This window comes from Athene cunicularia (assembly GCF_003259725.1).
Source record: "Athene cunicularia isolate RWA chromosome 1 unlocalized genomic scaffold, athCun1 chr1_part2, whole genome shotgun sequence".
Classification (NCBI taxonomy): domain Eukaryota; kingdom Metazoa; phylum Chordata; class Aves; order Strigiformes; family Strigidae; genus Athene; species Athene cunicularia.
The window spans coordinates 50,987,075-51,013,037 of NW_020799092.1; the positions used below are offsets into that span (position 1 = coordinate 50,987,075).

General features: G+C 40.6%; 1 protein-coding gene across 3 annotated transcripts in view; it reads right to left on the reverse strand.

Annotated features, from left to right (window-relative positions):
• Positions 1-2,084: 2,084 nt before the first annotated feature.
• PDZRN4 (PDZ domain containing ring finger 4) overlaps positions 2,085-25,963 on the reverse strand; it is a 264,767-nt gene continuing 240,888 nt past the window's right edge. For all 3 annotated transcript variants that reach the window (XM_026841010.1, XM_026841008.1, XM_026841009.1), the window contains 5 exons: positions 21,059-21,157; positions 18,767-18,829; positions 14,518-14,619; positions 10,972-11,088; positions 2,085-4,233 (listed from right to left, as the gene is read on the reverse strand). In XM_026841010.1, the coding sequence (XP_026696811.1) occupies positions 2,707-4,233; positions 10,972-11,088; positions 14,518-14,619; positions 18,767-18,829; positions 21,059-21,157 (1,908 nt within the window). In that variant the 3' untranslated portion in view covers positions 2,085-2,706. The remainder of the gene's footprint in view (positions 4,234-10,971; positions 11,089-14,517; positions 14,620-18,766; positions 18,830-21,058; positions 21,158-25,963) is intronic.

A 25,963-nucleotide genomic window follows, 5' to 3' on the forward strand; every position in this document is an offset into this window, starting at 1 on the left:
AAGCACTCACCTGCCATTCAGCCCCTCTGCATCACCACCCCAGGAGGCCTTGCAGCCCTGCTCTGGGGCTGAGTGTTCACTTTCCACACTAGCAAGAATGATAGAGGCATTTCATCAGGGCAAAACACACCATTTCTTCTCCCAAAGACTGCTTAGAGAAGAAAGGAAATGTCACTAAATAACTGTAGTTAAGAAAAGAGAAAGAAAATCATGGGCTGGTGGAAACCGCCCAGATTAAGGATTGGGCAGGGATGTGCTGATTCCAGCAGGTGAATGAGGGAGAAGGTGGCTGGGCTCTGGCAGGCATGTGCCAAGCTAGAAACCACATCATGGTGTGCCACCAGCAGTATTACTCTATCACCTCTCAGTCTTCTCTTTGTCTCACTACATTTTGATGGATCTTCTCAAATTTGTATGCATTTCTATTTACAGCCTATTATTTTTGCTATAAATATTGTTTATTTGTTTCTCTAATTATTCCCTATTACTTAATACCTCCCTGCCTGCTATCTCCCTAGAGAAAAGTTAGGTCTTTTCTCTAATTAGACATTGATTTTCCTACTTTTATTTCTCAATGATGAAATAATATTACATTTTCTGAGGATTCATGTTCTCTGAATTTAGGTGTCATGATAGTTTTAAATGAGCTCTCAAGTAATGATTTAATAATGGGAATAAAATAGTAAGGACTGTGGCTAAGGGAAAGGCACAACAGCCATTATCTGGAGCTGAACTCTGATTAGGAATAACACCTGTCTTTACGAGTGTGGTCACTGGAATGCAACGAGGGAAACAGCCAAATCTCTATGCTTTGATGTCTCCAGAAGAAGAATGTGTACTTTTCTAGATGGCTTAGGTTCGTCAAAGACAATCCCCTGGCTCAGTTGGAGGAACAAGCTGGTAATAGCCCCTTGAAGCAATATTGTATTATGCCATGATCCTTTCTGGCCTTGGATTCCACCCTTTTTCTAATTTAATGGGAAACACTGGAAATATTTGTCATTGTGCATGAACAGCTGTATGTTTAGTGAGGATTTAGCATGTTTCCCTGAGTCTGGTGGGGATAATATTTTGATTATCAAACTGTGAACTGTCAGTGGCATAATTTTCCTAAGCACTTCGGGAGCAGTGTTCTTATGGTATTTACATGCCTGGAGATGCACAGAGCACTGCCAATACCTACTGGTGCCAAATGTGGTTAGAAAACAAATGACTGATTTCCAGAATTAGATAATTTTGAAATACTATAGTATGTCTTTGAAATACTATAGTATGTCTTTCTGCATCTTTTAAAGCCTGAAGCCAAGTGACTTCAGCACCTAATCCTATTATTAAAAGCACTGCCAACAGTTAGGAACTGTTGTGAGTCATGCGCAGGGGCAATAAAAATGAGGCTACTAGGCAAAGTCTTGGACTCTGCTGGCTGCCCAAGACTAGTAATTTCATCTTGCCATAACTCACTGGACTGCCATCAGCAGCAGCTCAGAAGATGCCCCAGTGGCAGTCAAGGTGCTTCTGCTGCATGGAGAGACAAGGACTCCATCAGGCACCCTGACAGCAAGTTGCCCGTGCTCCTGAGCCCCAGCCAGCTCCCACTGGTACTTAGATGCTCCTCAATAACAAAAAACCTTTAACTCATTTAGTTGTCTTTCATTCTCTACTTAACTTATATGAAAACATCAGTGACAGCCACTGCTAGTTTTTCTTGCACAAGATTTGGCTCAAAGTTAGGTATATGCTCTGTTTATGTTTTGTATGTATAGAACAAGTAGGGGAAAGGACCCATAGTAATTATCTGAAAGCACATAATATGGTAATATATCAATGAATCATTCAATCACCTAATAATTGCAGGTAAGAAAAAGCCAGAAAGACCAAATCACTCCTACATGTTCTTCAAAACAAAAAGTTGATTCATAAGAACTAGTCTATAGAATTGTCTCTTGTGTTCTTGAAATCTCTATACCCTGTAAATGTCATGTATAGTGAAATGACTCATCCATTAAAGGCTCAGTTTAAATCAGAGAAGTCTTGACCTTTTTTTTTTTTTTTTTCTTAAAGATAAGCAATAATTTATTTCTCTTCCATCTTCACAATTATCACATACTGTCCAGCTACATGACCAATGCCACTACATAACACAGGAGAGTTGCCCACCTACACCTTACTTGGACAAATACAATTGAAATTTACAGATTAAATGTACTGTACAATGTAGTTGGGAAAATGTCATTCTTATCTATATGATGGGATGTGGCATATGATTTATAAACAGATGCAATCTAAGATGTAAAACTTTAAAACTTGTTAAGCCAAGGATACAGTATAAAGCATTTTATTTTGGTATTGTATTGTTACTAAAGTAGAAAAAAGAGAACTAGAGAAATAAATCCAGATCTTAACTTACAGGATATGTATTAGGTTAAGAAATTAATTGGCTCCTCCACTTTTTTTTCTTTTGCTTTTCTTTTTCTTTTTTTTTTTTTTTTTTTACAAATGAATAATATGAATATATTGCAGGATAAAGAAAGACTGCCAGATAAAGAAGGTACCGTTATATGAAAAACAAATGAAAAATTACCAGGTAATTTTGCTTACAAAAAAGGTCAAACTATAAACAGTCACAAAATATATAAAAATGCCACATTGAACGAGGCAATCGTACTCTACCTAAACTGGTAGTATACTCTCTGAAAGAAGTTGCGTTCATACAGTAGTAACTGATAAAAAGGCATTGTGCACTCTTGTGCCATCTGGAGATTTAGCACCATGTGTCATCAGTTCTTGGATTGTCATCCAGTTGTCCAAGATTTTCTTGTTTCTCTTTTTCATCATCTTTTTGTGACTCAGTTCGATAATGTTAATTTCCTTTTTGCCCTCGCTGCCACTCTGCGGACTTTCCTTAAGACACTCCAGCCTGCTCCTCATCATGAACTCTCGCCTCCTCCTCTGCTCCTTAGCTCGCACCAAATGCTGCTTCCGCTCTTCTTTGCTCCAGTAGCGACCCATCTTCATCTCACTCATTGTATCATCATCTGTCGTCATCCCACTGCGCTCTTCTTTAATTTTTAAGGCACGTTCCTTTAGGATTCTGTCTCGAACTGGTCTCTTTGTGATGTACCTCGTCCCATCACTCCTTATTTTCACTTTCCATTCCATCTTGGGCTCCGCACACTTCTGTGAGTCTTTGCACATGCTCACCAGGCTGAGCTGGCTTTGGGCGTACTCCACAGCAGACTTCTGCTGGATCAGCTGCATATAGCTTTGATAATGCTTTGCATGAGCAGGTATATTCCCATACCTGTAAGAAGAGCTGTGATATGGAGACAGGTAGGGAATGTGCTCGCTGCTCTGCTTTTCCTGGTCTGTGAATCTACTGCTCTCTGATGCCAACACCGCATTCTCAGCAGCACTGTTTTGCTCAGTGGGTTTGGCTTTGGTTGAGGTTATCTCCCTGCTGCTTTGTCCTGAGGATGCCTGATTAGCCACGATCGTGCTCCTCAGGTTTTTCCTGTTGGTTATGCTGATCATCCTCTGGAGAGAGTTATCAGGGGATCGCTCCACTGTCAGCGGAGTGCTCCTGCAACTTTCGGCTGTGTTGTAGGCACTGGAGCTGTCCTTGTCAGACTTCTCAGGATGTTCCATGATGTCATCTAGTTTGCCTCTTTGTACATCTATGCTGGTGTTATAATTCCTGAACCCTTCATCATGTAAAGCCCAAATGTCTCCATACTGATCCCTCACCTTTTGGAGCCGGTGAGCTTGCATAATATTCTGACATTCAAGTTCAATGTTTCTTAATTCCTCATTGAGTAGCTGCAGCTCATGCTCCACTCCATCTTGCTCTCTTCTGTTGCACTCTATCATGCTGCTTGAGTAATACACGTCATACTCCCCATGGTTTCGAATCTTGCACTTCAGTTCCAACAGCTGGCGAAACCTTTCACATTCCTCCTCTGGGTTTCCTATGAAATCAGATTCAATGTATTCCCCAGACACAAAGCTTTCATTGCACTGGAGCTCAACACTTCCTAACGTATCATGGCTGTGGCCCAGCTCCCGTTTGCTTTGCAGAGTAGTGCTGTTCTGTTCCTCAGGTGCATTTTCTTGCTCCGAGCTCTCGTCATTACGCAGACTTTCATCTGTAGGTCCCACCCCACTGTCCTTCTCATGATTGTTGGATGATGAGGTTGCAGTGTCTGTAGTGCCATCCTCCTCTTCATGTTTCTTTGGCTAAAAAGATGAGCAAACCAAAATGATTATCTAATGCAGACCATATTACATGAGAATATTTTTCAGCTCTGTTTTGCTTAAACAGCTGGGATCGGATTTAAACTGAATTAAAACAAATCACTAAACAGCAGTCTTACTGCTCATAGCTTTTAAACATTTCTGAGAGTCATGCTGTGGTGGCCATACCGAGTGAAATAGATGAATTGCACCACTACTGACATATCTTCTAAAGTCCAGAAAGAAATATTTCCATCTCTAGCTAAGCCATCTCTTTGCAGTGCTTACAGATAACAATCACCAGATGGTACACTTTTTTTGATTCTGGATTATGGCCAGAGACTGATGGAGCTGAAATCTTCTCAGACTTGGGAAAAAGCTTCAGTACTGCTATAACTTCAAAAAAAATAGAGCAAGCAGCTAATCAAACAATGACTAGTACAATCTAAGAGGATGCAAAAAGACTACTCTTTTTAAAATTTCTTTAACCAATGAACTCCTTGCTACCTCCATGGAGACAAGCAAGGTTGAAGCCTACAGAAGGCTAGGCTGTTCCACTACACCCTCTACAGCTCTCTCTCAACACTTCCTGCTTTCAGTAGTCTTTTTCTGAAAGACTGCTCACTCTGAATTCTAGGATTTTGCTTAAGTAGACTGCTCTCCGTTGCATCCCTGGAGAACATCTTTGTTGCATAGTGAGAGTTTATGTTCCTTAGAAATAAAAACAGCATTTTACCATTAAGTGTAGAACAACACTGAGTGCTCACCATGGGCATAATGTCAAGATTTTAGGCTGTTTTTTAATTCACACTCCACTCATTGTACCTAACCTATTTATATTCTCAAAGAATGTGAGATAATACCTCTCTGAAGAGACAGACATTTTTTATTTTTCAAACTGGATAAGCAAAGAACCATGCAGAGTGCAATTTATATGGCCTGTTTGCCAAATATCTAAGCATACACAGTACCAGCCAAATGCTGTTTCACCTTTAGGAAGTATAATTGCATAATTATGTATAATGGTAGTAATAATCAAGGGAGAAAATAGGTACAGTGCACCCAGTGAAAAGAAACAAACTCAGAGAGGCCACTGTCATAGTTTCCTTTTTCTCTGCTTTAACAGACAGTAAAACAAGATGAAAATGAGTCTCCTGTCTCATCCTTTCTGCGCTTTCCATGTGCACCTCATGATCACAAACCCTTCATCTGGTTTCCTTTCTTCAATTGTTAGGAAAAAATAATGGCCTAGTCTCAGAAAAACAAACATAACCTCCACCCCCTAAATACAATGTAAGAGTGGAATAAAATAAATACTGAAAGAAACACAACACCAGGAGAATTCAGTGTCTGTGACAGAGCAGTTAAAAATTCCTGAGATGTTTTAGCAATTTATTGTCAGACAAGACCTGCAAAGAAAATCTTTTTAAAATCATGGCATACATTCTTTGCACATACAATCTGCAGTTGATAAACAAAATGCACAATAAAAGTATAATTGTCATCTAGCTTTGGCAGCCACACCACCAACTACTATCTTTCACTCTCCCTAAATGGGGAGAAGCTCTCCCCTTGAATTTAAGCATCATGGGACAGAATTGCATTCAGTGTTATTCAAAGGATCATACAAAGGTTCAATGTTTCTTGATGCTGTAGGGTCAAAATTTTCTTGAAACTAGATTTTGAAACTGCAAGGGACAAAGGCAGACTTTCATTATAATTCTGTAAGTTTTAAAAATTCAGTGGTACATTATTTTCCCCATCTGAGATCCTCTCAGATCTTTCTACTTAATCACTAAAAAAGGTTATGGTGTCACAGAAAGTAACAATACGAAGAGTAGTACCAATAACACTCTAAATGACTATTGTAGAATTGTTCCGTAATTATAATTTATCTAATCTTTCTTTCCTCAGCTTATTCATTGTTGTGAAGTTGTGTAAAGTATATTGGAAGATTTTTTTATTAAGGTCCTTGCTACATTTTTCTGAAGTGGCTGCAACACTTTAGTTTCATTTTCAGGAGTAGCTGGAGAAGTGGTGGGAATGCAATGTTTTTCCACATCACCTGTTTTTTTTTAAAAGTTTCAAAATGTCACATTCCACTCACAGAAAAACCCCATGTCTAGAGAATTCTTCATGAAAACCAAGAGTAACCAGAATGAAGAGAACCCCAACCAGCCAAGTGGCCAGGGTATTCACTAGGAATGCTGGAGATGCAGGTTTTGTTTTTTATTTTTCTAGTTTACCTCCTCCAAGTGAGTGCTGCCACATAAGCTTTTCTGGTCTCTTCTCTCGCCTGCTTTGGACCGGCTCTGGCTTGTATTCCCCTCCTCTGCCCCCAAACCTTTCATCAGAGAAGTGACTCCAGTCTGGGTTGCCTACACCACACCCAGGGCACTACACTGTGAAACCCATGTTTCTTACTGCTCTGGAAAATATTTAACTACTGACACAAGGGAGAAGAGCTCCACCAGACACTGGGATGGCTGTGCTGCAGAAAAGTCAAGAATTTGGGTGCCTGTCCCAAACATCAGGCTCCATTCACACTAGCATATGAGGAGAGCCAGGATCTGCTCTCTAACCCTGAGGGTGAGTGACATACCACAATTTGCATCAATATGTCTAAACCCATATTAACCCCTTAAAAAGGGTGGCTTATCCATGATGTGTTAGCACAGTTATACAGCTTACAGGAGCTGAGCTCCATGATGCTTCCTCTGATGTCTCCAGTATGGTGCCACACCACCAAAGACGTATTTGAGCACTTCTGAAAAAATCCCTTAAAGAATCTATTTGTATAGGTGTTGGAAGCAGACTTTACAGTTTGGGTCCACGCAAACAACACTTTCAGAATTGGTGGCTTTTGTTTTCCATGCCACTTTTATCAAGAGTTTAAACTTTGCTTCTTCAGCTTCCACTTGATTTAGACTGAGTGTGTGTAACACACTGCCATCCACTCAAGTGACTCTATCCATAATTAACACACACATACACAAGATGTAAAACAAAGCATACCCCATCTTTCCAGTTTAACAGCAATCAGATGGGCGGGATTGATTTGTCCAAATGTGTCTATAGTATAGGCACCTGAATATCAGGTAGTCACTTTGGGTTTCTCTCCCTGTCAGGAAGAAACAAGTGCCTGTACAATCAGATTCTTCTCAACCTAAAGCAGACATACATATCACTTTAAATTCTTCCTCAGTATGTGGATACTTGCAGCTAGTCCAATTAAGAAAATAGAAAGTAATACAGATATTTATTGTACTGCATGTTTTTGGGATGTATTTTTTTAAAAAATTCACTGTGACTCAAGTAAGGTAGCCCCTGGCATTTCTGTCCTGGATTTGTCATGCTTGACAGAGCTCCTAATGTGCAGACTGAGCAGTCTTTTACAACATGAGGTTATTTTATTTTGAAAGGTAGCAAGCTTAATTCCAGGTTAAGTCCCTTCTCAAAAGAGAGTCCCAATTGTCAGTGCACTGCTTTTGTCAGTGTTATCTATTATCTATTCCAAACTAAGTGTTTGTTTTCAAACATGTTGTCAATCTCTTATACAATTACTTCTGTTTGAAATACCAAAGGGCTCCTTAGGCCTCATCTTTGCAGTGAGAACTCAAATAATGAGAAGGCGAACTGGCAGTGTGTACAATCAAGCAATAAATGAACCTCAAAAGGTTCTGCATTTCAGCTCCAGCAAGCGTTGATGCCTATAAAATGGCTAATATTGCAGGAATTCAGCCACTGTTTTATTCTCATTTTACAATTTATGATGTGTATTTGGACTCAAAACCCAGACTGCTACCAAAGTTTGAATGCAGTGAGATTCAGTAGAAGGTTTTAATAACCACTGGGCTCTCCTGTCAGTCTCTGTCAGTGAGAGGGAAACTGACCACAGTGAGAGGAATCTTGAGTAGCAGGCTAACCACAAGGTACTGCAGCCACAAGGGAAGATTGGGATTGATTTCAGTGGTGCACTAAAAGGGAAAATGCCCTTCTGCAAACAGTGCTGTTCTTTTAAAACAGGCCTCTCTCAAAAAAGAACTTCCCCCAGATATTTTCACTGCATTTCAGCTCTGGATGAGCTAGAATGAAATTTGTATCCAATTCTTTCTCTTCTTAATAGGTTTTGATATATTTCATGATACTGATAAGAATTTCTGCGTGGGAAATGTATGGTATTCTTTTGAAAGTTATCTCTGCTGCACAATGAACTGCAATGTTGTAAAGGGGAAGGAATACAATGAGTTATAAAATATGGAGAATTACATCTTTCCCCGAGGTTTATTGGACTATTCTATACAGAGAAGATAAAATTCTTGACTGAATTCTGTAGAGTGGCTCAAAAGCATATAGGAAACACATGACTGTCTACTTGATTCTTCAATGATAAACTGTATGAAATTTTTCTGTGACAGTTCACACTATCTGTTAAAATGGCATTCTGTAAAACAGACTCATATTTGGAAGGATATTCTGCCATAGTGTGTATTCATTCCTGCAGCTTGCAAGATTCACGATGCCAGAGGACTGTGTTTTGGTTCACAAAAAATGAGGCTGGCATTGGAGTGAAATCTCCTCAGCCAACTGGGGACTTGAAGATACTCAGCTTGGCCACTGGCAGCTGCGACAAGAGCAGTTTCATCGCTCTGATGGATTATGTGATTCGCCTCAGGAAACTGCTAGGTTTCCCATCCTAACAAGGAGTAAAGAACCAGTTTTCCAACTTGCTGAGTCACTACATAGAGTCTAGAGATATAGCAGCTGTCACAAATTACTGATGTCCCATTACACACCAAGCTGCATTTGGATGATTCGATTACTCATCAGAAGGGCCAAGAAATATCTGGTTGTCCTACAATTACTTCAAGCAACCCAGTGTCAGACACTGACAGAGCACAAGTGACCATAATTTTTTCATGTGTAGCTCTCTTCTAAAGTAATATAAAATCTCAATAGAAGTAAAAAAAAAAAATTATCTTTAGTATAAAATCCCAATAGTGAATAAACAGTCTCAATGGGTTCTGTGAAATCACTTCACAGAACACCACTGTTCAATTATTTAACACTATCTGCAAACCAAATTCAGTGAAATTCAGTTCTTGACAAGAACTTGGGGGTGGAAGGTCAAAACTGTGAAGTGATTTCAGAGGTCCCAACATGTCATGTGAGGGGCTAGTAGGAGTTTGTAGATAGATCTGCTTGAGAATTTTGACTAGAAGTGGGGGTTTGCATGAAAATGTCACTGTGCAAAGGAAATGGCTTTGTGAAGAACAAGTGTTCTTTCTGATTGGAAATCTTTTGCTATCCATGATAAAATCTGTAGTTAAAAAAAAAAATAAACAAGATGCCAAATATCAGTTCAAAGTAGTTGTGCAGTAGTTAGCACATGTAACCTGGGAAACTGAGTCTTGGGTCACGGCCTGGAAAAGAGGATCATAACTAAAAGGCCACTGTAAATCCTGTTGCAAGGCTCCCTTCACCTCTGATCCTGGAGTTACTCCACTTTATGTGAATAACTAAATGCTTATAGGATGTGCAATCTGATCTATCATATTCCAGACAATTTACTTAACTATTCTGTCAGTGTCTCTACCCCAATGAATATTTAATTTATATAGAGTGAATTGCTTTAACAGGGGCTATCACCTAGTCAATAGCCCAGCATCAAGGCTGGAGGGGAGGTGAGGAGGGAACTCTCTAGACGCATGTTCAGGCCCCCAGTGTGGACCAGGTGGTGAGGTACTTGAAGCCAGGTCTCCTGTTAGCCAAATAAGCTCCCTGGTTTCCAGAAGGAGGGTTCTCACAGTCTTTCTCCTTCACTTCAAATAAAAATGCCTTGGGCTTTGCTTTCAAGCAATTCAGAATGGGGAAAAAATTGTAACTCACAAATTTCTGTGGATGGTAAAACAGTTCTTCCCCAGCTGCATATATGCAGAAGCCAGAAGATTAATTTGGATTTTATTTCTTTGGCTCCACACAGGTATGCATGCTGACAGATCATCTGATCTGGGAGTGGATAAGGTCACTTACATCTTCCACAATAAGGTACAACTGAGAAGACCCACCCCTTAATGAAACTGTATGGCTGGGGGTGCACATGCATCTTTGACACAGTCACACCACTTGCAGCACATATGGGCATGTAAAAGTGAGAACAGCAGCAAGCTGAGACTATGGTAACAATATGCTTATTTGTCTCTATTAACAAAACAAATGCTGAGCTGTGCGCTGTTGGTATAAGAAAAATACACTTGTATTACCAAAACACCTGTTGTTTATTTTAAATACCTTTTCCATCTTGTTTTGCAAGCTCTGTGGCACAAGGGATGGCTCATACCTCTCATGCATACAAGAGAGGCACCTATCCCAGCTCAGAGCTCTAGGTGCTACAATGATACAATTTATTAAAAAAAATAAAAATTGACATCAAATATAACAACATAAAGCCCAAACACTTTAGAATTAAAGAAGGAAAGCAATATTATCCCAAGGGTTCAGAGAAAATGAGAAATCTGCACTTATCACAGCCTCCTAAATTGTTTGCTAACTTGTCATACTGGGCCTAAGCATCTATTGTTTTCCTTTTCCTTACCTACAGTGTGCCAGAATTCACAGCATTTTAGAGACAGAATTCCATCAAAGCCTTTGACCCCATTTTACAGTGTACCATGTCGTTCTCCATTAATAAAAAAGTATATCTAGCAAAATTTCAAATTATAGGTTTAGTAGCAGTCCTACCTGCTCCACCTCGTTGACTGTGTACTGCATTGCTTCATTATGCTGTTCTTCCAACATTTCCAAGTTTAAGTCCTCTAAGAATTCATTCCTTTCATCATCCAGCCACCCTTCCTCCAGCTGCAAAGAATACATTAGCACATTATATTATGTTAGTAAGGACACATGCTAAAACAGGGTAAACCCAAATGGCAATGCTTGACTAGTTCTTTTTATCCTAATGATTCTCTTCATAAAGCCAGGCGGTAGGAGTTCATGTCTCAAAAAGAGAAGAAGAAAAAAAAGGATAAAAAATGGGACTCATGCCTTTTATCCTTTCTTGAAACAGTATGACTGATTTTCTCTCATAATGAAGGAGACTGCACAGCGCAGACATTATTTCCTTTCAAAAGGTATGAAAGGCGCAGCGCATAATCCTGAAGCTGTCATGTTCATTACTGCCAAAAGCCCCTACGCTGAAAGAGCAGCAATGCTACTAATAGGGCCAGGAGGCAACCGGGTCCTTTCCTCCACAACCTCCATCCCAGCGCTGTGCCCTGCTGCCACCACCTCAATAGAAACCTTATGTTGCATTTCTGTCACCATTTTCCCATTGATCTTCCAGGTAAACAAACAGAGGACAGTGATAGAAAGATGTGGTGACTTGAAGTGAGGTTATTTTTGTTCTTGCAGTGTGCCTGGAAGCAAGGCTTCTCTGTTTGTTTGTTGTTTTCCTCAAGTGTAAAATAATACTTTGACATTTGGTGAAGACAGTGTTGCAGGACAGGAAGGGATGCTGTTTTCTGTCAAATGAGTGTATCCTCTTCCCACACCCACTTTACACCCTTCACATTTTTCTAAACTGATAAAACAGGCACCCCTGGCCGAAAATGGCATTCTTCCTATTTTGTTCATTGTGCACATCTGTGCATGTGGCACACATCCATTTGTATCTGTAATCCCTTGCCAGATGGCACGCTGTGTTGTAAAGGAAAATATTGGTCAGTGGCACTCCTGGCTATAACGATGAGTTCATAGCAGATGAAAACACATTGTTTTGTCACTGATGAAGGAACCAGAGGAAGAAGGTGACAAAAAGATGACAAAAGGTAGAAGTCTCAGCATTAGACAATTACAAGAGTACCAACTATTCATGTCCCAAGACAGCAAGAGCAATGCAACATGGGCCAACACCTACAGCAGAAGTACCACTGCCTCAAAGCCAGGAGAGCTCTGGCCACAGATGCCATTCAGAAAAGTTACACCAAACTAGTAAGTAGTGGTTCAAAGCTACACAAGGAATGATTGGTGCTGTGTGGTACTTCTAGCTGAATACTTCAGTAAATGATTGTTTCCTTCACAAACTCTGATGGGGCTTTGCCCATGCCAATGAACTTTTCCTCTTATAAGAAGCATAAGCTTTTCACCATTTCCCTTGGCAAAGTCAGCCTTTAACATTTTTGGATTAGAAGTAGGCTTTTTTTCTCGAGGACATAATTTTTACGTTTGTCCTTAATGGGACTTGAAAGCCATTCTCTGAAACACCTGGTAATGGCCACTAGTTTTGTTTACTTGTCTGGTTTGCTTTTTGCTCCAACGAAAAAGATGAACATAGTCTTCCTCTACCATAAAGGACACAGTTGAATTTCCCTCATTTGAGGAAATCGCAGAGATTAACAAATCTGGAGGACAAAAGATGAATCTCACTTGGGCAAATCTGCTGCTTTGATTGTGGAAGACCCAGTACCTAACTAATGGGAATGCTTATGCTATGCTACAACTTTTAGAATAAAAATAATATATGGCTTAGTATACATGTGCACTACATAACTCTGTGTGCACATACACACATGTGAATGCATATACCTGTGCCATTTGTTTACATATTAAGAAGGTTGTGTGCTCCTCTGGTGTTCTGTTTCAAAACTTCATTATTCATTGGTATTTACTGCGTAAATAAATGGTCAGAGAAGCTTTTCATCCCTGTTACCGAATGAATGTGCTCAGCACTCACCCTTCAAGACTGCAATATTTCCATTACTATTTTCTATCTAGAAATAAAATCCTGCTTAATCCTGCTGTCTTTTACTAGAGTCAAAGAAGCACTACTAGTGGAAATCAGTTTGTCGACAGCCTAATTTCTGACATACTATGGCTTTTTCTTCAGTTTTGTATGAATATGTTCATAAAACACATAAATTAAACAAAAAACCTCAACACCAAAGCCCCAAACCCAAACCAAACCACACTTTTATAATTTGGAAAGAGCATTCATATAGGAATCTATAGTGGTATAGCTAAATAATTCATTATCTCATATTGATGCAACTGTTTCACATTGACCGGTCTAAACAAACACAGAGAACGAACTTTTCCTGAGCATGGATTTTATAACTGGGTGGGTTTGTGCTCCCTACTGAAAAACAAAACCTTATTGCAAAATAATAAGAATCATATCAAAAAAACTCTTCCAAAACTTCTGCAACTTCCAGTGAGGGCAACAATTTTGCAATATAAACTGATGCATGACTTTTTTTGCTGTACTGTCATCAGTTTTATGGGAATTGTTTACATTCCTGAAAAACATGAAGGGAATGAAGGATGAAATTCTGAATCTTTTTTAACTACTGTATTCAAGGAGAGATTCCAAGTGGCATTGAATTACACTTACTCAATTTAATTTATACAGAATATGCAGCTAGTGAGACCGAGAATATCAGATCAATAGTATGAGTGACAAATGGCAACATAACCAACTCTGAATTGTTGGCAGATGGAGAGAACAGTGACAATATAATGTATTTTTGCTCTGCAGTGGCCTATAAACAGACTACAAAGGGAAGTACAAACAGTACTCTCCTTCTACTCTACCTCTCCTTTAGTCTGACGATCAACCTAACATCAATGATATGAAAAATTCCTGGCATGGCAAGATTCTTGGCACTGGCATAATTTTATTTTTAAAACCATAGAAATGTTTCTAAAAGCTTTTGAAAATGCACCTCCCAAAACATAATTTGTAATGTACAAGCAGGTTTTTGTGACCAGGGTGCTTTGAAAACAATTAGATCCAGGTTTGCTGAACAGTACTGTAGTGAAAATTCCATAACTGGCACATAAATGAACAGTTTACATGCCTGCTTATAAGTGCATAGGATAAAAAAAGCCATCACCACTGACCAGCTACAGCTTTGTGTAAGTTCATATAAATGACTGAGGTAAGTATGGGAAATTTATCATCAAAACAAACAAGAATCATGTAACGAGTAATACATAGTTTTCAAGTTCTACCTCATAGTTTATGAATATCATATTAGTGCTGTCAGCTTTATTTTTATGTCTGCTTATTCTGTCTGTTGGAAAGGAATTGCTTAGTTAGGGGAAAAAAAGCCCTAGTAATATCATGTTATTTTCTTTGTTGGCTAAACAGGGTCAAAGCTCTGCAATTCTCTGTTCCCTCCTTTTGTCAGGAACTCTGTCATTCCTATTTCTCTGCAGTTCATCACTTACAGTGACAGTGAATGTACGGTATAACCTGGGTTCTGGCTCAGAGCATCTCTTTAGTCTAACCTGCATCTCTGGTCTTGCAACCAGCAACACAATTTTCTTGCATTCTTCACTGGAGAGCAATGCCACTGCCTCTTCCCGATTCTGGACATCTTGGCCATTTATCTAGAAAATAAATGAAAGTGGCACATTAGTTTCTATTTCCACAAAGCAACACACAATAAAGGGCAGATATCAGCTCATTTGAGCTGAATGTATGGACAATGAAACTTGCGCAATGGGCTCATCTTCAGCCCCTCAGTGGTAAGTGCCTTCACTCAATTATGCGCTTACTGTAAGAGCGGTATCGATCGTTGAAGAATGGCGGACATCAGAGGAAGCAGTTATGTTCATAAATGTCCAGCCTGGGCCCTGGTAACATACATCTAGCAACACAATTAACCAGCCCCTGACAGGTGACGTTCATCTTTCTCCGTTCAGAGTAATGGAAGTGTCACTCTGAGATAATAGTGCTGGTGGAAGCAAGACTGGTAATGCTACAGCTGAAATCAGTCACACTGTATGCTGGTAGAGAGCCAATTAGAGAGCCAGAGTATTATCTCTCACCATGCAGTGCTCACAGGCCACTGCTTATTGCTGTTCCATTTAATCATTTCATATTTGTGTGGACAGCTTAGTATCCAGAACCACACAAAACATATGTATCCCCGTTACAAGGGGACAATAAAAATAAAAGTGGTTCTTCGACAAGAATGTGCCTTTTTCATTACCTTTCTCCTATTCTGTCACCTCACTGAAACAGCCACGTCCATGACTGCATGGTAACAAACACACTCTGCACTTCTAAAATATTTTATTGAGGGAATCAAACAGAAATCTTATTTTCCGTGTGTATTTGTTTGTCTAATTCACAGCACAAGAGGCAGATTATTCTCATTATAGCAACAAAAAACCACACTTGGTCTTTTTGAAAATGGGTGAAAACAAAAGTGCATGATACAGGGAAATGATCACCCGCTTTGCAACTTATTACGCATAGCAACTTATAATGATTTCTGAATATTGTTTAATAATCCTGCTTGCCCTGACTGTTCTGTGGAAACTTACCAAGGACTACTGTGTTCAGCAAAAACAAGACATGTCCTTGGGGAGCAGATGTGTTCTAACAAGCTAAGTCTTTACAAAGTACAGATAGCCATGTACGGACAGTAGAAACTAGTATGCTAGCGCTTTTAGATAAGATAAAGGGAGTAAACAAGTTGGGATCACTCTTGTTGTTTGAGAAATTAGTTTGGAGAATCTGCACATGCTCTGAGGAATGGGGTGAAAAGTACAAGGTGAGGAAGACTGTGAGCCTTCCTCCAGAAGACACCCGAGGATGACCACCAGGAGGCAATGCGCAGGCTGACACAAACCTTTTGAACTAACTCCCCTTTACTAATATGCTTGTATTGTGTGACTATGAATATGTATATCCACACTCTGTAAACTTCTGGTAAAATGTGTTGTTGGTGTGCAAGCTTTGTGGAGAAATCCCCTTGTATCCCAGCGCCGGAATAAACATACTTGCTTTATAACTCTCTCTGAGTTGTAGAGTCTGTTTCCACACATCATGCAAGACAGAAGGATCTTAATATTTTTGGGAAATAAAATCTCACAAGGGCTTGATTTCAAAGTAATGAGAACTTGCTGGTATAAAGTAAAGTGAAAGTTGCATTTCTGCACATATGTTTGGCCTGAAAGTCTTGACTCAAACCACCGCTTTAATTCAGGCCAAAGAAAACCCCAGTGTATCCTGATTATCTAATCAGAAATGAGTAAGATGTCTGAGACCTTTCAAAACTTGCATGAAGGGATAGCTGTGATCTGTGGAGGACCAGACAACCATTACGTAACACAGAGTTGCCCTAACCTGAAAAGCAGAGATGCAGCCACAGAGGTGCAGAAGCAGATCTCCAGCTTGTGCTAGACACTCCCAGCTGCAGTGGCTGCTCCAGCCATTCCTATCAGCTGAGCAACTGGCCACCTCCTGGCCCCACACAGCCTGGAGATGCCCACCCCACACCAGCTGCACCATACTGGAGGATGAGCAGGACTTCAGCCTGCCCCACAGCATCTTACCCCCACAGACAGCACTTGTCAGCCTGGAGGTTCACAGCTGAAAATAGCAGAAGTTTAGGCAAGTCTCACTGGGACTGTCCTCATAAAACCTTTCCCCTGACTTTGTAATATTTCATGTAAAATACTCAGGCTGTTCTCAGATGCTTAAGGAGACTGGGAAGGTGACGAGACAGGTTTGTGAGAATGAGAAGGAGACAGTTTCAGCCTCAAAAACATGAGGAAATCTGCTGTAATTTTGTGAGAAATACAAAAAACAGAGCATCCCTCCCAGACTTGACCAATGTCATCCACCATCCACAGAAAATGCCCCCATGCTCAAGGATCCTGCTCTCTCCCAGGCTCAGCGTAATCTCCCCGTAATGGCACTGTCACCTTCTATTTCTCTGAGTTATCTCATCAATAACAGTAGATAGAGGGTCAATGTGTTTCAGATATGAAAGTAAACCCCACATAACTCTCTGGGTGTTAATTTTAATGATCAAACTCATAGCTATATATCAACACTGACATTAAAGTAATGCTCCAGTCTACAAAACGATGGCAGAATTACCTATGCTTTTCTCTTGCTCCTGGAGTCTTTACTCAAAATTTAAATGAATTTTATTAGAAACTGGAGAACATTTGCCTGAACTGCTGTTGGCTCTCCACCCAGAAATTTTAGAAAGCAAGGAAAGAAGCAGAAAATGCACCTACCCTCTATTTCCTTATTTTGAAATGCATAGAGTAGAAATGAAAGTTGTTCTACTCGGTCAAATAAACTAGGTTTTTATTTCTGATTTTTGAAAGTTAAAAATATTATTATAACCTGTTTTCTTTCTTCAGTAGGTATTTTATAGAAAGATGCAGAAGGCAGTGCACTGACCTTTCCACACCTAGACACACCCCATGATGTGGTCCCATAACTCCAGGTACCACCAAGGAACTCACTGACCTCACACCATGGTGTCTGTGTCTTCTGAGGGGAGAACACCACCTGTCTGTGTCTTCTGAGGGGGGAATATTTTCACATTCTCAAACACACTGAGAATAAAGCAGCATCCCCCAGGTAAGCCCTGGCATTAAAATGTAACTTACTATTTCTTCTCCAAAAGATAGGCCACTTTGGTAAGGCAGCTTGTAGACCCTGTTGTGTTAGCTAGACTCCCAAAGCTGATACCAGGGTAAGAGATACAGGTACACACTTCAGCAAAGACATTTCCTGCAGAAATGAAAAGACTGGAGGGAAGGAACAGGCTGATCTTGAGACAACCTGAAAGCTCATGTGCCCAAATTAATGAAGGGCACTTGTGGAACTTGTTACAGAAAAGTGACTACTTCTGGGGCTTCAGCAAAAAAAGGTCAAAATACAAGGGAAATCAACTGAGAACCAGAACTAAAATGCTATAATACAGCAAAGACATTCCAGTCTACTGATTTTTGGTAGCTGTTTTGTGATTTTGTCACTGGGGCAAAAAATGGACTATTCATTGGCAGCTGAAAATGGAAACCCACTGCCATTCTAGCTACTTCCCTCTCTGTACAGGTACACTGCCCTTCTCCAGAGCCAGCAGCTGGCGACCCTCACCCACAGGGGCTATGCTGTATCACACAAACCTGTCTTTGAGGCAGGTCTTTAGATGATTAGATCAACTGAAACGAAAGGTGGAAAAAAAAGCCAAGTTGAATTAGAAAAGAACTCAGAAAAGCAATGATTTATCGGAGGAGGAAAGAAAATATTAACAAAAGCTTAATGAATCCCCTCTCCTCAAGTAAGTTCAAGATCATCCCTCACTAACAGAACATTTTTTTGTATGAAAACTCTTACCACCTGTGCTTAGTACAAGTGAGTTTTATCCAAATTTATGTGATTGGTGAATGATCAGCAAGTCTCTGACACCCACATTTATGTCTGCAGGATCCCTGTCTAGAGTTTGACTCTGAGATGAACGTAGTGGAAATTAGATTTACTAATAAATATGGCAAAAAAATACATAGGACATAAGGGCATGAACCAGAACAAGTTTGTCATTCTCATTTTTCAGTACATGCACTCTAGCTCCCAGCTATTATGTTAAAAAACAGACAGACATGGATTTTCTCATCGATCATAGTAATAAAGAGAACTACCTTCCCTCATTAACAGTCCACAGAGAAGACGGCATTGTGTGTTTGTCTGAAGAAAGAGTTTAAGGAAGAGTATATTGTCACATACTTGCAAAATGCGGTCTCCTTCACGGATCCGGCCATCTCTAGCAGCAATGCTGTTTGGATCAACCTGCACAGGAAGATAGCCAGTAACTGAACATGGAAACATTTTTACTGGAAATGACAACAGCTGCACAACTGCACAACTTGAAAAAGTGCCATTTTTACTCTATACAAAGGCAATGTGAAATTTCCTTTAGTCATATGAACTCAACAGTTCTTTAAATAATTGTATAAACTTGTTTCAGATAAAAGCCTAAAGACAGAAAGGGTTGAAAGCATATGATTTTCAGATGAATACTTTCCTATGCCATCATCAGGCATTAACCTTCAGCTGTCAGAGCTCTTAAGAATTAATGACAGAGTTCTGGAAGTTCACTATGGACTGAGGTGCTTCCGCAGCAGCTGATACCTCTATACAAATGGGTCTGTCTCTGGGAAAAGAGCAGGTTTATTTTTCTTTCATGGAAACATTTACTATTAAATTATTATCTCAGTTATCAATCTGTTATTTCCTCTGGAATTTTGTAGCTTGTAAGGAAACTGCAAAAAAACCCCAAAGGATCTATAATCTATAGATCACTCACAGGTATTGTATATCATTCCTGGTCTGAGTCAGTTAATTTTAAGTTAGTTTAACCTAAATAGATGTTTAGGGTTCCATTAACAGTTTATCAAAGTCACTATAGCTCATCCCTGAGCAATGACCTACTATTCATTGCAGGGCAATTCGATCTATCACCTTTCACTTGATGGTTATCTTAAATCACTTACTTTGCCTCGTCATGCCATAAGCTATATTTTCAAACCAAGCATTTTGAGTTGAGCATTTTGTTTGTAGGTTACATCCTCTACAGCTGTTAGATATTATTTTCTTCTTGTGCATTATCATAGAAAGAAAAAATGATTCTGAAGTGTTTAATCAAGTACGAAAGACAATACAATTATGTTCACTCTCAAAGGTCTGAGAAATTCCTACCATGTAGGAAAACCAGCACATTTCAGATATAATCCTGGAGTGTATTAAGAGATTCCTGCAATTTCTTTGTCCTCACAAGGTCAATCAGACTTTAACAGCAGCACTTATACAACTGATGGAAGACTTATTCTTTGGTAGTTTTATATTAATTCTTTACTCTTGTTCCAATGCCGTGCTTTTCAGCCTCTTTGACATTGCTGCTAGCCTGCAAAAGTGCAATCTTGCCTTCATCCCTGTTCACTGGTATGTAGGAGAATTCTCTCTATTGATCCTCTGTCCATGAGCTTCACTCAGAATATAGAATCACAGAGTGATAGAGTATCTCAAGTTGGAAGGGACCTATAAGGTTCATTGAGTCCAATTCCCTGCTCCTTGCAGGACTATCTACAACTAAACCATATGACTAAGAGCATTGCTCAGATAGTCCTTGAACTCTGACAGGCTTGTCACTGTAACCACTTCCCTGGGGAGCCTGTTCCAGTGACTGACCACCCTCTCATCGAAGAACCTTTTCCTAATGTCCATATTTGGTTCAACATGTCACAACAGCAACAAATTTGGAACATGGTTCACACAGGACAATCACCAGTGACCTTGGACTCACAAGAGTTCTGCATACTCCAGAAAAACAACCCTCTTTGAATGGCTGGAGACTCAAAGGGAGCTAGTGTTCCTGGAAGTCTTGTGGACTGACCCTGTGAAACACTAACACCCTGTGATTTGTGCTGGATGCCATCTTTTCCTGGTGAAGCCAATGAAAACCTGAGAGTTCATCCCATCTCAGTATCCAGTATTCTATTTTTTGTCTGGCAAAAAAAATAATTATTAGCCCTCTTGACATACTCCTCTTCCAAGCCACTCTCTCCACCCACCTGTGGTATGCTTGTGTGTACCACAACTGTAACAAACCCACAAATAATAAAATAATTATTATCCATTGTTAGAATTACCAAGGCTGTGGCAGGGGCAGAATGCAAGCAGGGTGTGGAGAAGGCACTTTTCTTCTTAAAAACTGCCTGATTTCCATCGTAAGGGCAGATTTCTTTCAAAATTCAGACCATGCTCAGACTGCTTCGTACTTCCCTAACTATGATGTTGTAGTTAAAAACATTCATATTAAAGAAGCTCACTAGTAATAATTACACTAGTTGGGCAACATAATTTAATTTGATAATCCAAATTAATTGGAATTGACACGTGCTGGCTGATGGCCAACACTTCTGCACTCTGGTCTCAGAGCACTAGCTCTTACATTCTCTGGCATGTTCAGCCCCCCACCACAAGCATCTCCCATGCTCCTCCCCATTGCCATGTCCTTACCTCACTGACATAGATCCCTGTGTCCTCCTCATCATCAGTTCTGTAACAGACAGTCAGCCCCAGCTTCTCCTGGCTGCTAATGCGGCACAGCTCCACCTCCTACAAGAAAACATGCATGCTTGTATGGTGGCTTTTGCCAAGGGTAGAAAAAATTGTGTAGCACTAGGGAGTAGCAAGCCACTGACATACTCCTACTGTAGGACATGCTCACACTGTATGACCTACTCATACTGCCTGGTCTTGGGACACAATATTTTGCATGCCACTTGAAGGGTGAAAATATTCTGTGAATAAAGAAGGAAATCCTAGTACACTGCAGGTTCAAGTTATATAGAAACAGTTCAGTAAGACATGACGCACTTTGAGAAATATGTCTGTGCATTGATTTTGCAGTTTTTTTGCTTTCGGATAACAGAAGCTGACTTACAGTATATTACATAGTCATTTTAGACCTATCATATCACCTATTGATTTATAGGATATAAGGCAGACTGGCTACACATCAATCAATCCATCACACAAGTGCTATTCCCTTCTATCAGCAATCCAAGCCATAAAGCAAACACACAGCCTTCCATTAATAGCATAATTCCTCCCCTGGCCAGTTCAGTGCCGTAGCTTCATTGCAGAAGCTGTTAGGTAACAGAAGGATGCTTCAAGGAATCTCCTGTGGAGCTGAACAGCCGTGGCATCCTCCTCAATTGTGAGATGATGCAGAAAACATATTTTTAGTGCCAGATGTCCCAGCAGTGTCATCTCATGAAAAGTGCAAGTTTTAGGGCAGATGGCACAGTCATAACTACTACATACACCCATATGAGTTAAGCATCTTTAGGGTTTCACGGGGGAATTATTTACAAAAATGCAAAGCTGCACTTGGTTTGAACACTGTGTAACAAGTAATTTTAATAAAGCATGATGAATCCAATAACACAGAGTATTAGTTTGGTTGCAAATGGGAAACTTTAGTTGATATATACATTTAAAGGGAGTTTGCAGGTGACATTTGGAGCTTAACAGGCTCTGCTTCTCATGGCTGTGCAAAAAGAGAAGGGAGACAAACTCATGCTTCAGTTCTCAGTCTGTGATATAGAGCTTGTTCCTCCCCATTCCCAGAGATGTCACACAGGTTAATACATAAACAGGCACAGGGTGCACAGCAGTGAGGACTCACTACTGAGTCTGATCAGGTTGTGGGGACCAAGTGTCATAATGGCACAACTTGCAGAAAAACCTGAGGCTTACACATATGGGTTAGCCCATGAACCCCATGTCATTTTCATTTCAGCTGAACATCTTTCACAAAGTGCACTGCTGGCTCGCTCCCCTGCTTCCTCACCAACATACACATCTACATGGGTTCAGTACCTGCATAAACCCTACAAACTTCTTCATAGACTGTCTTAATGAAAACTAAGAAAAGGTAGAAAATATCATGAAGCCTGTAGTAGTCTTTAGTTTTTCTTAAATATGGCAGGAGTTTTAAAAAGGGTGGTAAGAAGTGGAGTTAGTCACCAGTACACAATATACATCAGGTCTGAAAGAAGAAATATGGGCCATGTTTTATTAGGGAAGAGAATTGCAGTGACCTGATTTTGGCATTGGGAGCAAAAGTATGTGTACTGGTGGGAGGCTTATTCAAAACCCATAATAATTGATGCCTCCAGAGGGAAAGAACACTTGACTAGAACTGTAATATTAGGGAGAAATTACAGGAACAAAACGGCTTCAATTACAGCAACAAGGTATACTTTTAAGGAATAAAGAAGCTTGCAGACCCTTGGAGGCCTATAAGAAAGCCTAAATACACCATAAAGGACTGAGACTGGGGCCTTTAAATCAAGGCAAATGAGGAGCTGTGCACAAGCTGAAATCCATTGACTTTCATTGTCCTGCCAGCACAACCTCCCGTCTCACTGTGCTAAGGCTGGCCAGGGGCCCCAAGGACTGCTCTGAACATAATTTCTTTGGTCGGGAATGACCTTGAAGTTCTTGTGGATGATTTGTCTCAAAATGTTACTACAAAGCTGTACAAATGTTTCAGGGTGCAAACAAACTGAATCCTTTAAGTGTGGTTGCTTAAAGAGCAGAATAAATTAAACATTTAGGGCATGAAAGAGCAAAGGAAAATGAGAATGAACCTAGAGGCTCCATCCTGGGAGTCAAAAAGGTTTGCTAAAACTGTCTCTGGGAACCAGCTGATGACAAGTATCAGTGACTAATTTCCTCTGACTGGGATGCACCAGTCCTGGTTGTGCATAGTGCCTGTGTTGCCACAGCTTTTGTTTCTCTATTCAGTGACAGAGCTTAAAGCTGAGATCTGTACTTGGTACTCTCGGGACTACCTCTTTCCTAAATGACTCTGTGGGTCATAGTTTGATGACTGAGCATGGCTGTGACCACTTAGAATCTATCTGTAGATACCTATGACTGAGACAGTGGTACTTAGTGTTAAAGGACCAATAAACATTTTGTGCTTTTTAGTCTAGACTCAGGTATGTACATAAGTAATATCTCATTCAGCATGAGGGATAAGTTGGATGAGGTCTCTTACTTTGCATTGGAAGTCATTCCAGGTAACTGCCTTTTTACCACTGCACATCTGCACTACTAACCTCATGGCATCTTCTTTTTTACAGCAAACACGATACATCCTGGTCACATTCAAACAAATCAGGCTTGATAAAACATGTTTGGAAAAGTAAAAACCCCTTTGTAAAAAAATCATCTCTCAAAGCAAAACCCCACTAATCTGATCTTTCTATAACAAGCACATCTGAAACAACTTCAACAGAAGAGCAGCAACTGAGACACTAGAGAACCTAGACCATCATGGGCAAAGGCATTTGATATTGGATTTTGTGACAGAGGCTTTTTAGTGTGTTTTTGTTTTTGTTTTTTTTTTCCCTGACTGGTCTTTAACAGAAGAAACAGTAAGTTTGGCAGCAGTAATGAATTTGTAAGAATGTAATTTCCTCCTCTGAAACCCCTTTAGATACATACACACGCGCACGCACACACACACACACACAGAGTTGTTTCTTCTTGGGTTTTGTGTGCATGTAGGGACTGAACTGACAGTCTTCAAAATTCAGCATTTTAAAAATCTGTGAGAAACAATATTTGGGGATTCATGAAGTGTGCTGACAGACAGATGGTGGAAGGAGAGAGACTGAGGACAGAGCTCAGGAGATGACAGCCTCCTCCTCTTCTGGGCACTCTGGGGGCACCTGCCTCTCAACATGAAGATTATTCTGCTGCCAAGTGACAGAAATCAATGCCAATTGCTAAATCTTTGACTTGCTGCTTCTTTTCTCTGTGTGGGCAGAACAATTCAGTGCATTGTCACAGTGAAGACAATACTTTAAATTGTTTTGCCATAAATTATTTGGTTGAAAGACAGACATGGAAATTAGAGTAAGGACTATCCTGACTAAGAGTGGGCAGAGTCTGGAGTAATGACAGCAGTTTGAAACTCCTTGCCTCCGCCTTTCAGATCAGTTGCTGAGGAAAGGGGCTCTGAAGAGAAGGACAGTGGCGGGGGAACCCTTTTGAACGCACCAGAAACCCACAGCAAGACTTCAAAATGAGAAGGCAGAAGCCCAGGGAAGAGGGAGAGCCTCAAGTTGCCTCCCCCCTGAGCGGGAAGAGTGAGCTGCTGCGAACTAGGGCAGCGGGGACTCAGAACGGGCTGAGACCAGAGTGACAATGCCCCATGCCCCTCACGTACAAGAGCAGCCCCCAGGGAGCGCAAGCAACCAGGAGCACAGAGAACAGGGCAGGCAAATAGGGCCTGGCACATCAGAAGAGTGTGGTGTGGCAGTTGGCGCAGGCAGGGTGAGCAGACCATCTGGGTCTAGAACTTATCTGAGCTAGTTTCATCTTATCGTCCTCCACGAGCAGACTGAACCATGGTCTCCACTTGAGTCAAAACCACCACCAGAAAGAACGTGGCGACCTAGACGGAGCTGCCACGCAATCATGCAGCGGTCCAAGTCCCGGGCTGCAGGGAGTGCCTGAGCCTGTCAGATCTGTCGGACGGCAGCAGTGACAGAACCCGTGTGTGCTGTGATCAGCTGGGTGACCTGCTCAGCCAGGTGTCAGAACTCAAAGAAGAGGTCACTAGATTAAGAAGTATTAGGGAGTGTGAAAGGGAAATTGTTTGGTGGAGTAACACCTTAGCAGCCCGCAAACAACAGCAGCAAATGGAAGCTCCAAACAACGGAGGCATTCCCTCATCCTCTTGCTACCAGGCAGAAGGAAGGGACCTAAGAGATGGGGGAGACTGGACACAGGTCCCTGCTCGGGGAGGCAGGAAAATCCTCTCCCAACCTCCCTCACACTCCATGGTGTCTCTTCACAATAAATTCGGGGACCTGGAACTTTTGAATGAAAAAGAGAAGAAGAAAGAAAATGAGACAAACAAGGAGGAAGACCAAGGTCCACCAAGGCCAGGTCATTCTGGATCAGGTATTAAAACCAGCAGCCTCATTCACCCTTTTCTCCCATTTTCCCCTCAAACATTTCCATTCTCAGTAAGTGCCCACATCCACAGAGCCCTTGCATCACCTTCCTTTTACTCTCACCTTATAACCCATTCTGTTAGCTTGCCTACAGAAATCTGTAAAGGAATTACTGCCTGGTAAGCAGGAAGTCCCATCTACTAAAGCGACCACTTCACTATGTATGAATCATGTATCCAGCCAGGCACTACTGAAATAACTTTTTATTACTGCCACTTTGTTCTCCTTCCTCCCTATCATCTGCTGATCCTTTGTTTTGCCTTCTTATACTTCTGTGTGATAAGAAGAAATTTTTGTATGGGTGAGAAATAAGATAAATAAAAAATTAGAGCTCAATACAAATACAGCAAGCTAGCTTGTTCTCAAGGTAGAAGACTTTCAA